Source organism: Paramisgurnus dabryanus, chromosome 7, assembly GCF_030506205.2.
Source record: "Paramisgurnus dabryanus chromosome 7, PD_genome_1.1, whole genome shotgun sequence".
Lineage (NCBI taxonomy): Eukaryota > Metazoa > Chordata > Actinopteri > Cypriniformes > Cobitidae > Paramisgurnus > Paramisgurnus dabryanus.
The window spans coordinates 10,531,467-10,546,477 of record NC_133343.1 but is presented as its reverse complement, the minus strand read 5'-3'; the positions used below and the strand labels follow the sequence as shown (position 1 = coordinate 10,546,477).

Below are 15,011 nucleotides of genomic sequence, written 5' to 3'. Positions count from 1 at the left end.
GTGTTTGTTCACACTCTCACTGACATTATCAGCGAATGGGAGCTGGAGCAAATGTCATGAGGAGTTTACTGCATGTTCACCTATGACAAGATCCCTGGGGGAAATGCCAGTGTGATTTTATCAACTGATCCTTTCCATTAATCTCTCCTATATAAAGGCCAGTAATGATGCTGTGCTCACATCTCCAGTGCCAGTGGGAGATCAGGAACATCACTTGTGCATTATTGAAGGGGGTTGATCTCACAAAATATAAGAGTCTTTTGTTTCTTGGCCTACTGTAACTTTCTTTCTTTTAGGCCCTGATGCTTATAAATAAATACTGAATGCTTTATTCCCATGTACAGTGTTGTAAAATCCATACTGTAATGTATTTTTTTTTTCAATAATCTTTTTCAATAAAGAGGTTGGATTCAGCTTGCCATATTCATTAACTTCCTTATGTGACTGACTGATTAATGTCAGGGGAGCCCCCTGAATAAAATGGGCTATCTTTCACAGGAGAAAATGTGTTGTTTCCATATGTATTAACTCAATATTAAAAGTGTTTAAACTATAGTAACTTTTAATGTCGTGCTATCAAACATTTTCGTCTTGGTGTATTGTGTTAGTTTAAGATTTAATGATTGGGTCTACAACATTTGATCAAACATGGGTATAACTATAAGGTTGGGGACAGTCGAGTGTTCTCAGACTGTTGTAACAGGATTGCCAGATTTGCGTAACAAGACCAACCCAATAGCCAATTACTGTACATCTTGCACAATGACCAAAGCCCAAATACCAACACTTAACTTTCATAAATAAAATAATATTACCTTAAATTGACAGCCAATAAACAAAGTTACCCACAGGAAAAGCAATCTGTGTTGCCAGTTTTAAAGTGATTAGCGCAGACTTGGCAACACTGGTTAGTTTACCGCCTTGGACAGTTCCAATATGCCGAACGACTTGCACAGGGGTATAGCCAGCATCTTTAAAGTGTTTTTGAGCAGAATAAAGTAAAAATCCTAATTTCTTTAAAATTCGAAATTAGGATTTAATTTTATTTAGGTTTAAGAGATCCTGCAGTTTCCTGCTTTTGCTCAAGTGGAAGGGGAGTTTACCCTAAAAACTTGACACATCAGTTTACATTTTAATACAGTTTTTTAATACTATACACATTTCCTGTATTTTCTGTATGTATTCTATTTAAGAGACTGAGAAATAATTATATATCATCACTATAACATTGTAAAAACTACAAATCTAATTCTGGCATGGTGGCCTAAGACTTTTGCACAGTACTATATATATATATATATATATATATATATATATATATATATATATATATATAAACCCTAAACCCAACATAAACAGATGGTAAATGACTTATCTATGTACTGTATACACATCTATGGCTTATCTTGTCAATACTTATTCATTTTGTATTGATCCTACACACTTGTTTTTACCCTCTGGAAATAGCCATAATAAATACAGCTTGAGTGGAGTTTTATGAAGCCATGGTTAAGAATAAACATTGCATTAGAACGGGGTCATCAAAGATGTTTGATCTTGAATCACATATTGATATCTCTGTATTAGTATTATATATATAAAATAAATATTTTGCAGTACAAAAGACAGCAGTCTATTGGTTTCCAGAGTTGGACATAAATCTCGACATAAATGAGGATTCTAAAGCAATAACTTTGGGATGAAAGCTAAACCAAAGCTCTAATCCTCTAAGGTCTTGCCATGTACCTCTGCAGTTCATACACACAACACAGAAATGTTCGTGTCCATCTCAAACAAGTTCAGACATCCCCTTTATTGTGTACATACTTTCTCAAAGCACACAAAAGCAGTATTTAAATCAAAACGTTATATAGAGCTGCTAATCAATCTCAACTAATTAAAGCACAAACACCTTTAATTTTTCTGTATGTGATGCACTTTAATTAGCAGATATGACAGATGGCATATATACTCAAAGATGAGAATATTCAGTGTTCTTAAATTAGGATATATCAATGGTTACAAATACACACGTAAATACCATCTGGTAAAAGATAAAATATCATTGTAGATAAAAAAATCTTTCATTTAAAACATCTGTGTGTTATTTCTCCAGTCAAATTATTTCTGGTACAGGTAAAACCAAAAGAAATCTTAGACCATATTTGTTCCCATGTCTCTGCCCTGATAGTTCAACACAGGCTATGATTGTTTCCCTCAGTTTCATATCAACCAGACCAAGAGCTAATGCAACAAATATGAACAACAATAACGTTCAAAGCCTTATAAGCCTTGTCTGATCTGAGAATCAAGACCATAAATAAAGATTATTGTTCTTGATTGAGAAAAAAAAGGTCTTTAATGCTATATTATGCTTACACATGAAACCTTGAAACATGCCTGTTTAGAAAAGCCCAGAATAATGTGCCCGACTGTATTTAGGAAAGTAAATCATCAAGGAGTGTTCAAAACTCAAATCTCTTGTATTCTTTGCTGGTAATCGATATTTATAGCTCATTAAAACTTCACTGTTGTTGTCTTTTTATTTAAAAAATATATTTTTTAAACAAAATTGTGAGTCTTTTTTGTATTATATCTTTTAACTTATTAAAAATATAGCAATGCAATGTGGTTTCAAGGGTGCAAGAAATTCAGAATACAAATACAAAAATAATCACTCTTGATTTTATTCATATTGTATTCTTCACACCCTGTTTGATTTGATCTTGACCTTTATCTCGTACAATCCCATAATCCTATTCACTCAATTAAAAACAGACAACACATAGAACATGCGATGCAATGCGATCATCACACAGAGATAGGTCATGTCATTGCACCGTGCACTAGACCAACAAATGAGTCCTCCAGTGGTCTCCAGCTCTTACAGTGAATGTAAAGCTCTAGAAGATGGCACCTGTGTGGTTTAATAGTAATCATAATTGACATTGGCTCCATGTCTGTACGAGCTGGGGTCCTGATGGCTCATGGGTGCATTCTCATCGTAATGATGCTGCTGACCTTGGTCATGGGATCTGGCACGGTCCATCCAATAGGAAAGATCAGTCTCAAGTCTCTGGAAATACATGATTTTGGAATTGTTTTTGGATACATGGAATTGTTGCATTTATTTTTAGATTTTATAGAGTTTTATATGGAGGGACAGGGAATGGAATAAGTACACATCACAGGTCAAATCTATAAAGAATTCTGTGTTGTTTCTTCAACTCATGGTTGGGGTCAGATGTGGACAAACTCAACCATTGGGTTAAAATTAACATAGAAAATTGACATTAGGATCGATACCACACAGATGGGGCAACAAAAGACAAAACTGCCCACACATACATACAAACAAATGGAGCAGCTGTGTCCAGCAAAGATACTGACAGTGAATGTCTCTGAATTGACACATGTGGCCAGTTTAGCTTATAGTGTTTAACTTATCCAGTGTCAGTTGTCAGGACATCAGCAGCCCCCTTTTCTTGTTCTTCACTGTAAAAAAATATTTGTTGGTTCAACTTAAAAAAGTTATTTACCTGGATGGAAAACAGCTCCGTTTTTCAATATTTTATGTTCTTACCTCAACTTAGACAAATTAATACATACCTATCTTTTTTTTCAATGCGTGCACTTTTAATCTTTGTACAGCGCCTTGTGAATGTGTTAGCATTTAGCCTAGCCCTATTCATTCCTATGGCTCCAAACAGGGATGAATTTAGATGCCACCAAACACTTCCATGTTCCCTTTCAGTCGGTCACTACGACGTCACGTCGTGACCGACGAATTGGGAACCGCTCCGCGGGTGACCTATCTACTTCGAGAAACTATAAAAACGCCAATGAACTTGGCATGCAGGTATTTGCATAATGCCGGCGCCGCCCCGCCAGGTGCGTATATAAGCCGCAGGTGCACAATACCAAATTAGCTTTTATTGCTTCGAAGCCGGCAGACATCTGCTCTCGAGAAGCTTTCTATCTGATCTTCGTAGATCCTGTTCTGGAAGGGAAGAAAATAAGATCTCAGCTTGCTGAAGTTGGTTGGGCAAAGACACCTCAGCGGAGGCTCGCAGTGTTTTTCTCCACCCTTTCTCTCTCTCTCTCTGTCTCTTTAATTTAGGACTTGAGTTCGAGTGAGTGCGTTGCCTCTCCCTGTGTGTTTCACCAGCTCGCACAAAAGAGTGATTTCCCTAAAAGAGCAGCACGTTTGAGCTTTGTGTCTTTTTAAAGACAGCCACTCATTCGTGTCACGGTCGGGGTCGTCTTTTTAAAGATGGATTTCCGTCCGTGTTCGGTTTCTGGATGCGGTGTGTTCATCGCCCCCCGGGATGGCCACCAGCGTTGTCTTTCGTGTCTGGGGCTCCAGCACGCAGAGGCAGCGTTGCGTGATAGTTCATGCTCCATCTGTGAGGGCATGACTATGGCGGATTTGCGGAGACGGGTGTCGTTTCTCCGGGAACGGCGCCCGCCTTCCAAGTCTGGTGCTGCTAAGAGCGCAGCTACCAGACTTGCGAAGGATGATCTCCGTATAACGGTGCTGGGTCGGTCTGCTGGTTCGTCCAGCAGCTCCCAGCGCCCTGATCCGTTGCCAGCGGAGGTCCCGATGGAGACGAGCAGCCCGTGTTCTACGGTGTCCTCGCGCTCTGTCGAGCCTCCACCCGACGCGATGTCCACCGTAACATCGGAAGGGGGGTTGTCAGCCTCGGACGTCGATCCGGATCCGCTCCCGCCTTCGGGCCAGGTTGCGGCTTCTGCGTTAGACCCCGAGATGGCAGCCATGCTCGCCCGGGCGGCGGAGGCGGTCGGCTTGGAGTGGACTACACCTCACCCACCTGAACCGTCCCGCCTCGATGATTGGTTCTTCGGGGATGCCAGGGCTTTTCAGTCCTCGCCCCCGGTGCCTTTCTTCCCCGAGGTGCATGAAGAGCTGACGCGGTCGTGGAAAACCCCGTTTTCCGCCCGGAACCGACCGTTTCAGCCTTCACCCCTCACCTCTCTCGAGGGTGGAGATGCCAAGGGGTACACTGGTATCCCGTCAGTGGAGCGGCCGGTCGCGATGCAGTTGTGTCCGGCCGGTGTCGCTTCCTCCTGGCGGGACCAGCCTACTCTCCCCTCACGGGCCTGTAAGCAGTCTTCGGCGCTGTCCGGTGCTGCTTACAAGGCTTGTGGGGAGGCAGCCTCTGCCCTGCATGCCATGGCATTGCTGCAGGTCCACCAGGCTAAGGCTCTGAGGGACCTGCACGCGGGAGGTCACGACTCGGCGGAGTTCTCTGAACTGCGTGCGGCTACGGATCTGGCGCTCCGTGCGACCAAGGTCACCGCACGCGCCGTCGGGCGTGCGATGTCTACCCTGGTAGTCCAGGAACGCCATCTCTGGCTGTGTCTGGCGGACATGAAGGATGCTGATAAGACCCGGCTCCTGAATGCTCCGGTTTCCCAGACCGGCCTGTTCGGCGAGACGGTCGAGGAGTTTGCCCAGCAATTCTCCGCGGCCAAGAAGCAGACTGAGGCCATCGCTCAGATCATGCCACGTCGGAAGCGTCCTGCGCCTGCCCCGTCCACGTCGGCACCTCAGCCTGCTCCTCGCCGAGGGCGTCCTGCGGCGGCCGCCTCCGTTCCTCCCCGGGGCTCTTCTAAGAAGCGAGGAACCGGTCGTCAGCAGCCCGCCCCGCCCGCTCAGCCCGCTTCAAAGGGTGGAAAAAGAAAATCGAAGCGGCCCTGAGACGGGCGACCTAGAGATGGAGGGGATCGCTCTTCGGGAGATGGTGAAAGCACCACTCCCCCCACCGGAGGAGGGCCGGTTGGGGAATCCTTTGTTTCAATTTTCTGTTCTGCCGACTTTTCAGTCGGCACCCACAATTCCACAAAAAGAGCGAATTCCACTTCCATCTCTAGGTCTTCAGATGAGCGCCGGAGACACGAGCGGGCTCATAACCCCCCCTCGTTCTCCGACTCATCAGAGGAGTACGAGAGCAACGCACGGGCTCATAACCCCATCGCGCTCTCTGACTTCTCAGGGGAAAGAAGACAATCACGGGCTCATAACCCATCGTCTTCCTCCCCCTTCGCCAGAGGGTGCATCGAGTGGCGTGAGGTGTCTTCAGCAGAGCCTCCCTTACTCACCCACCCAGCAGCGGACTCAGGTGAGTGTTATCATGCACAACACTGCTGTCGGTGCGGCCAATACGCACACACCGGCGATCACCTCCGTTGCGCCCGCCGCGGGTACACCGATCGTGCCTTTAGTCCCTCTCGCACGGTGTCTGGGGGCGTGGGAACAGCTTCCCAGCCCGTCGCGTTGGCTTTTACGCACGATTCGTCTCGGCTACGCGATCCAATTTGCCCGGCGTCCCCCCAAATTCTCCGGCGTTCGTTTCACTGCGGTGAGAGCTGCCGATGCGCACGTCCTCCGTGCGGAGATCGCTGTCCTACTGGCGAAGGACGCGATCGAGCCGGTCCCTCCAGCCGAGATGAGGTCGGGGTTTTACAGCCCTTACTTTATTGTACCCAAGAAAAGCGGCGGCTTGCGACCGATCCTGGACCTGCGTTCGCTGAACCGTGCACTTCACAGAATGCCGTTCAAGATGCTGACGCCCAAGCGCATATTTCCATGCATTCGTCCAAACGATTGGTTCGCATCCATCGATCTGAAGGACGCGTACTTCCACGTATCGATTCTCCCCCGGCACAGGCCGTTTCTCCGCTTTGCGTTCGAGGGGCGAGCATACCAGTACAAAGTCCTCCCATTCGGGCTCTCTCTGTCTCCCCGTGTATTCACCAAAGTAGTGGAGGGGGCTTTAAAACCCCTGAGAGAGAAAGGTGTGCGCATTCTCGCGTATTTAGACGATTGGCTCATAATAGCTCAAACACGTCAGACGCTGTGCGATCACAGAGATTTAACTCTGAAACACCTCGCTCGTTTGGGTCTTCGGGTCAACTGGGAAAAGAGCAAGCTTTGCCCCGTGCAGAGAATCTCTTTTCTCGGTATGGAACTGGACTCGATCGATTTGACAGCTCGTCTAACAGAAGCGCGTGTACAGTCGATTCTGACTTGCCTGAATACATTCAAGAGCAAGAGCGCGGTCCCGCTGAAACAATTTCAGAAGCTTTTGGGGCATATGGCAGCAGCCGCAGCTGTAACTCCGCTCGGACTGCTTCATATGCGACCGCTTCAGCATTGGCTTCACGATCGAGTCCCGAGGAGAGCGTGGCTGCGCGGCATTCACCGTGTTATCATTACACCTGCGTGTCGTCGCACTTTCACTCCGTGGTCAGACCGTGCGTTTCTCCGAGCCGGTGTGCCTCTGAGACAGGTCTCCAGGCATGCAATAGTATGCACAGATGCTTCGGACACGGGGTGGGGGGCCACGTACGATGGGCTTGCGGCTTCGGGGGTCTGGACGGCACCCCAGCTGCATTGGCACATAAATTGCCGAGAAATGTGGGCTGTATATCTTGCGCTCGTCCGTTTCAGCAACGAGTTACGGGGCAAAGATGTATTAGTTCGAACAGACAACACTGCGACCGTGGCGTACATCAATCGTCAAGGCGGTTTACGCTCGCGTCACCTGTCGCATCTCGCCCGTCATCTCCTCACTTGGAGTCAGAAGAATTTGAGGTCTCTTCGTGCCATTTACATCCCGGGCACGCTCAATGTAGAGGCGGATGCGCTCTCTCGGGCTGCGCGTCCCGGCGAATGGCGGCTCCACCCCATTGCGGTTCAGCAGATTTGGAGACGTTTCGGCAAAGCGCAGATAGATCTGTTTGCTTCCCCAGAGACGACCCATTGTCGCCTGTTCTATTCACTAGCCGACGACTCGCTCGGCGTGGATGCATTGGCACACAGCTGGCCGCGAAACATGCGCAAATACGCGTTCCCTCCGGTGAGCCTCATTGCGCAAACCCTATGCAAAATCCGGGAGGACGAGGAGAGCGTGCTGTTGGTGGCACCGTATTGGACAACCAGGAGTTGGTTTCCAGAACTCTCTCTCCTCGCGACAGCCCCTCCTTGGAAGATTCCCCTGAGGAAGGACCTTCTTTCTCAACAAGAGGGCACATTATGGCACCCGCGCCCCGACCTATGGAACCTCCATGTGTGGTCTCTGGACGGGGCACGGAGGATTTGAGTGATTTACCGCAAGAGGTATCTAACACTATTGCTGCTGCGCGAGCGCCGTCTACGAGACAGGCTTACGCGCTTAAATGGAACCTGTTTGTCGACTGGTGTTCTTCCCAAAGTGAAAACCCCCGAGAATGCCCGATTAGTGTTGTGCTTTTATATCTCCAGCGTCGTTTGGAGAATAGGCTGTCACCATCCACTATTAAGGTCGATATCGCTGCGATATCAGCTCACCATTCACCCGTAAATGGTAGAACAGTGGGTCAGCACGACCTGGTCATTAGATTTCTCAGAGGCGCTCGAAGACTGAATCCTTCGCGTCCTCCCTCTATTCCTCCTTGGGACCTGTCCTTGGTGCTGAAATCACTCCAGGAAGCCCCATTTGAGCCTCTGCATAGTGTGAGTGTTAAATTTCTTACTATGAAAACATTAACTCTCCTTGCTTTGGCTTCTGTTAAGAGGATAGGGGATATTCACGCATTTTCGGTCGATGAATCGTGCCTTCAGTTCGGGCCGGCTGCATCCAGCGTAACACTGAGACCCCGGCCCGGCTTTGTGCCCAAAGTTCCCACCACTCCTTTCAGAGATCAAGTGGTGAACCTCCAAGCGCTGCCTTTGGAGGAGGCAGACCCAGCCATGGCTTTGTTATGCCCTGTTCGTGCACTACGTGTGTATATAGACAGGACGCAAAGTTTTAGGACCTCAGATCAGCTCTTTGTTTGTTACGGTGGTCAGCAGAAAGGAAAAGCTGTCACCAAGCAGAGGATGTCCCATTGGATTGTGGATACTATAGCCCTTGCATATCAAAAGCAGAATGTGCCTTGTCCATTTAATTTACGTGCTCACTCTACACGCAGTGTGGCATCATCTTGGGCACTGGCTCGCGGTTCCTCGCTAACAGATATTTGTAGAGCTGCAGGCTGGGCGACACCTAATACGTTCACAAGATTCTATAGTGTTCGTGTCGAACCGGTTTCCACTCGGGTTCTTTCTACTAACTAGTTAAGAATGCCGAGGGTCGGCTCGTGTGTCGGCTTGGAGCCTCTATTTTGGTGCTGCACATCTGCACCAATATGGAAGGCCATCGGGGCAAAAACGTCTAAAAAACTGTTTTTGCCTCTCCTCCACCGCCCTGATAGCTGGTGTTGCGGAGCATCCGCTGTCAACCTATCACTGATGTATTCTCTGTAAACCTGTGTAGGCTAGGCGTCCACATTTGTCCCCTACGTGGGGTTCATTTGTGTGTATACTCCGTGGGGTACTAATCCTCCACGTTTTCCTTAGCAGAGCCTGCTCTGCATCTCTCTGCATACTATGTTTTGTTCAGAGACTTTTTATGAGCAACCTATCGGTTGTTTCATATTTTATGTCATCCATTCAACCTTCTTAGGGGATGGCTTCCGCAGTGTTCTAGCTCCGCTCAGTTTAGACGCTTCCCCAGTTCGCTGCTTCACTATCGTGGGTTAAGGAACAGGTAGTGACCGGCCTTCTGCATTTCGCCTTAGGTTCCGCCCCTTACGTGGAGGGCGGAGGGCTTTTACAGACACTGGAAGGGTTCAGCTGCAGTGGCGTTTTGGTAGGGATTCCCAATTCGTCGGTCACGACGTGACGTCGTAGTGACCGACTGAAAGGGAACGTCTCGGTTACGTATGTAACCCTCGTTCCCTGAAGGAAGGGAACGGAGACGTCACGTCCCGTCGCCACAGTTTGCTGTTCCATTGCTGTTTTTTAGGCCGGGCACTGTTGCTCGGCTTCTCAGCAATAATATAGCTAATTTGGTATTGTGCACCTGCGGCTTATATACGCACCTGGCGGGGCGGCGCCGGCATTATGCAAATACCTGCATGCCAAGTTCATTGGCGTTTTTATAGTTTCTCGAAGTAGATAGGTCACCCGCGGAGCGGTTCCCAATTCGTCGGTCACGACGTGACGTCTCCGTTCCCTTCCTTCAGGGAACGAGGGTTACATACGTAACCGAGACGTTTTCCCTATTTAAAGACTGTTACATGAGTAGTTACACGAGTAAGTACGGTGGCACAAAATAAAACTTTTGTTTGGAGCCATAGGAATGAATGGGGCTAGGCTAAATGCCAACACATTCAATAAGCATTGTACAAAGATTAAAAGTGCACGTATTGGAAAAAGTTAGGTATGTATTAATTCATCTAAGTTGAGGTAAGAACATAGTAAAATATTGAAAAACGGTGGTGTTTTCCTTAAAATTTTTCGGTTGATTTGACTTAAAAATATTAGTTGACTCATAAAAAAGTATCAAATATTGTGTCAACTAATATTTTGGAATTGAATTAACTCAAAATTTAATGATACCTCTCACACTTGATAAAATCAGGAAACCCACACTGACGAAGTGTAAACGGTTTTAACTTATAACTTTATAACATTTATTTAAAAGTTAACATGGTTTATTTAGCCTGATCTCACGAGAATTTTTACATATTTTACCAGTTGGCTAACTCATATGATCTCGTAAAAAGTTAATAATGAATTAACGTATGCTTATCATAAAAAAACAACAATAACAAAACCCTACCCCTAACCCCAACGTGAAGGGGTAAAGACAAAACGTACAAAAATGTACGACTGTGGTAGTATTAATTAATAGGAATTAGCCATCTTGTAAAATTTGTACGAATCGCCATGAGATATTTTTTCGAGCATTTTTATAAGCAGCTATTAATAATCTGCAACCTACAGTAAGTTACTTGACCTTTTGTGTCTTATACTGATTTCTTTTTCTTGCTTCTAGCTAGTACCCTGCAAGCAATTTTGCATTTAAAAGGCACCTAATAGCTGTCCAAACACAGCCTGGACATCTAGGCTAAAGGGCTGTAAGTTAAGATTTAATAGACATCCAAACATAGCCTATAAGATAAATAAAACCAAACACCTTGTAATCACTGTTGACTTTGGTTGCATGTTGGTATATCTTACAAGTTATTTTAGCAAAAATGACATGTAACCAAATTCAAGATTATTTTGACTAAAAGTGGGTTACTCATAGCCAGACTATATTGGGTCTATAGTAAATAAAGATGGTGAAATGACATCTATTGCTTGCTTAGAATATATTTTAAGCACGAATGGTGGCTGATATTGCATATAACACATCTCATAATCTGCGAGTTTAGTTCAGTTTTACTCACAGCCTCATCGTAGCCCATATGCATGAACTGCTGGATCCACTGCTGGACGTCTGGACGGCTGCGGTCCCACACGTTTCTCTTTGACCTGTGAAGAGCCGACAGAAAATCTTTGGCTTTGGATTGAGACACTGCAATCTTCGATGTTGGTCTGGCTTCAAGCTTCTTTACTGCAGGAAATAGACAACATTCTGGAATTAGAGATTGTAAGCATTTTCGATTTCGGAAGTTTAGTTTATTATTAAGTATTGCATTTATAGCAGGCCCTAAATCAGTTTTAAAGCAAATGTTTTAAGCAAATAACCATAACAGACCAAAGCGCCAGCATCCCTGCCCAATTATCCATCTTTGACGATGACCCGCTGAGATTCTGACCTGATCTAGAGCCCCGAGCTTTTGCACCTCTATGTTATAAATATCAATGATGTCTTTGCTTTATAAACATCCCTGTATATTCTTCCCTCAGAGCATATCAGCAATCAGTCTCTGTCAGTGCCGCAGGTTAGAAGCTGATGGGTAATTCTGGACAAGTGTGAAGAGATGGAGGAGTAGATGGAGGGCATCAGACTATAATTAAAGACTTTGGACCAAAATGATGGACAGGGTGGGTGATTAGGTTTGAGGAATGTGGGTGGGAGAAAGTTCCTTTGCTTTGGTGGTCAATAAAACACAGATCATTAACCAGACTGATTTACATTGATATTCATGTTACCTTACCATCTTGGTTCATGATGATCCTGTGAAGTCTACTCTCAGATGAACCACCTAAAACAGTGAAAGAAACATGCTTGTTTACAACAAATACCTCACCTTAAAGTTAGATCCCTTGAAATTAGATCAATGATGATTTTTGCTGAATTATAAATTCAGAAAGGCCCTGTAACAAGAGTGAAGCCAGGTTAACTTTGATGTTTGTTTGTTTGTTTGTGTTGTAGCCTTAATTCAATATTTCAAAAGCATTTGTTTTATAGGTATATTGTAATACACTAATATTTAAAGGGGACATATCACAAAAATCTGACTTTTTAGATGTTTAAGTGCTATAATTGGGTCCACAGCGCTTCTATCAACCTAGAAAATGTAAAAAAGAACAACCCAGTAACTTACATTCTAAAAATGGCTGGGTTATTTTTGACCCATAATGGGTAAATATTGGACCGCACAACGCTGGGTTAAAGTTGACCCAAATCAACTGTTGGGTTATTATAATCCATGGTTGCATAACAACAAACCAACATTGGGTTATTTTTAACCCAGCTTGTGTTTTGTCCAATATTTTATCCATTATGGGTCAAAAACAACCCAGCCATTTTAGAGCTTAGTTTTGGTAAACCATTCTCTACAAGCATATGAAAAAATAGGTCATTGAAATTTGGCTTCCCTTTTGATGTCAGAAGGGGATAATACCACCCCTTAATCTGCACTATCCAACCAAAGCACTGCCATTAAGTGCAGAGATCAGTTCATTTGCATTTAAAGGACACACCCAAAAACGGCACATTTTTGCTCACATATACAAAGTGGCCATTTTAACATGTTAGAATACATTATGTGTGAGGTATTTTGAGCTAAAACTTCACATATGTACACTGGGGACCCCAAAGACTTATTTGACATTTTAAAAAAGTATAAATGTCCCCTTTAAAACGTGATGTATACAACATTACGTACAAATGTTATAAAAGTAACTCACAGTTAAAAGTAATGTATTGTAACAAACAGGTGTATTGTTGTATATACTGTCGGCCTAATTATTTAAAATGGAAAGGTGATGTATACAACTTTATGCACAAAATGTGAAAACCAGGCTAAAGTCTCCAAATCAGTTTCTGAGATAGCATGCATCAAAGTTTCATTTTAACCAATAATTTTGCTATGATTTTAATCTTTGACATGAACTTATTTAGTCAATATTAAAGATATCAAGGTTATATTTTCACAGAATGTTCTTTACATTATGTAGGATGACTTTATGTGGAAAACAGTAAATCACAAGAAATTACTTTGGCTGGGTTTTCAAAAGGACACATAACTAACTCACAATTCACTGCAATAAATTCATGTTTTTATTTTGTTTTCATTTTATTTGAATTAAACTGTACACATTTAGTAAAGGACATTAAGCAATTATAAAAAAAATATTTTGTTTTATTATTATTAATTAATTCATAATTAATTAATTAATTATTAATTAATATTTATTTTAGTTTGACAAAATAAGAATTCTTGTATTTAATATAGGCATCAAAATGGAAGCCAGCTGGGACATCCTTTTTCAGCAGCAACAACATAAACAAAAGGCTTTTGTAGACTAAACAAAACTTCTGGTAGACTTCTACATAGAATCAATAAGAAAAGAGCCCTTTAAGGGTAGTTTATTTCTGATAACAAGGAAAATAAATGACAAGTACATTACCTCCGTTCATTTATCATATGTAGCGCCTATTAACTATTACACTAAGCTAACGTTACTGTGTAATATAAATGTATACAGTTTTGCTACAGGTCCTTGAATTTTTGCCTATAGCTCCCAAACCTCTCTGTTGTGATCCAGCTCATCGTCTCTTTGCTTTTGGCAAACCAAAACATTGTATTTTTTACAAGGTATTTGTTTAAAAAATCTGTTTAGACCCTAGCCAGAATGGATGGAAGTTCACTTTGGTTCAGACACGTATCCACAATAACGCATGTGCGTCTGATGAAATGTTTATTGTTGTAGGGTTAAAACGGTAAAAAAAAAATCTTTAGAACTTTACCAAAACCTGTTTACAAGGCTTAAATATTCACCACTCTCATTGACTATAAAAGCTTTTTCTGATATTTTTTGGCTAGAATCCGAAAAAAATTATGTTAATTTTTTCAGGCATTTGGCAGACGCTTATTCAAAGTGACTTACATCGCATTAAATGGTATACATTTTATCATTTTCTCAATAATAACTGCAGTAAATTACCAATAAAGAAAGCAGTTTTTTTATGTGTGTTCACTGGTATTGAACCCACAACCTTGTGTGCTGCTGCTCTATCTATGAGCTACAATGTGAAAAGCTTTAAATGACATACCTGATGATGTGCAGAAATACAGGATGCTTGTTAGCAGGACGGCATGCACACAGAGGCTGTGAAGTGACATGTTTCTGTTCTGTCAGATGTGGCTACACTGTGTGGTGGAGAAGGATTCGGTTTGGACCGAGATGAATGATGAGACCCCATCCTGGACGAACAAGCAAACATTCCTGCAGGAGACCTGTTACCGCTTGCGGAGGAATGTCCACATGAACTTCCCTGATACTCCAAATACCACAGGGTTGTGATGTTTGACTGGTGTGTACTGGTTTTCTGACCTTGTGTGGTTTAGTATATTTTTAAAAACCTAGTGATTTACTTATTTCTACATAAAATCATCATATATAATAAAAATACATCCTTGATATCTTTAATGTTGACCAGACTGAAATTAAAGCGAAATCAGTTAGAGAATTCAAACTTTAGCCTAAATTTGAAGTAGAGCAAACTTTAATCCGTTCCATGATCAGAGGTATTGCTTTTTATCCTTTTTAATATATATTTTTTAATAATCTTAGTGATTACCATTTTAAAGAAAGACATCTTTAAAATAAGACCGGCAGATGAGAAGACTTTAAACAGCATTCTTTTTTAATAACTGCCTAAGACGAACATCTGTGATACTGTATGATTTCTTACATTCATTCATTTTGGCAATTTCTTACA

At 43.4% G+C, this 15,011-nt stretch overlaps 1 protein-coding gene across 1 annotated transcript; it reads right to left on the bottom strand.

Moving 5' to 3' along the window:
- Positions 1-1,953: 1,953 nt before the first annotated feature.
- Positions 1,954-14,476, bottom strand: ecrg4b (ECRG4 augurin precursor b). The gene is made up of 4 exons (XM_065240326.2): positions 14,343-14,476; positions 11,998-12,045; positions 11,284-11,450; positions 1,954-3,076 (listed from the first exon to the last, which is right to left on the bottom strand). Exons 1-4 carry the CDS (start codon positions 14,410-14,412, stop codon positions 2,927-2,929), a joined length of 435 nt encoding a protein of 144 aa, XP_065096398.1. The 5' UTR covers positions 14,413-14,476; the 3' UTR covers positions 1,954-2,926.
- Between the last annotated feature and the right edge of the window lie 535 nt (positions 14,477-15,011).

What these genes read in the sequence shown, in the direction of transcription:
- ecrg4b (XM_065240326.2), bottom strand. Translation starts at nt 14,412, where the DNA reads ATGTCACTTCACAGCCTCTGTGTGCATGCCGTCCTGCTAACAAGCATC. An exon ending in GATCATCATGAACCAAGATG is followed by an intron (nt 11,451 to 11,997) that starts GTAAGGTAACAT and finishes TATTTCCTGCAG; the next exon opens with TAAAGAAGCTTGAAGCCAGA. An exon ending in ATATGGGCTACGATGAGGCT is followed by an intron (nt 3,077 to 11,283) that starts GTGAGTAAAACT and finishes ATGTATTTCCAG; the next exon opens with AGACTTGAGACTGATCTTTC.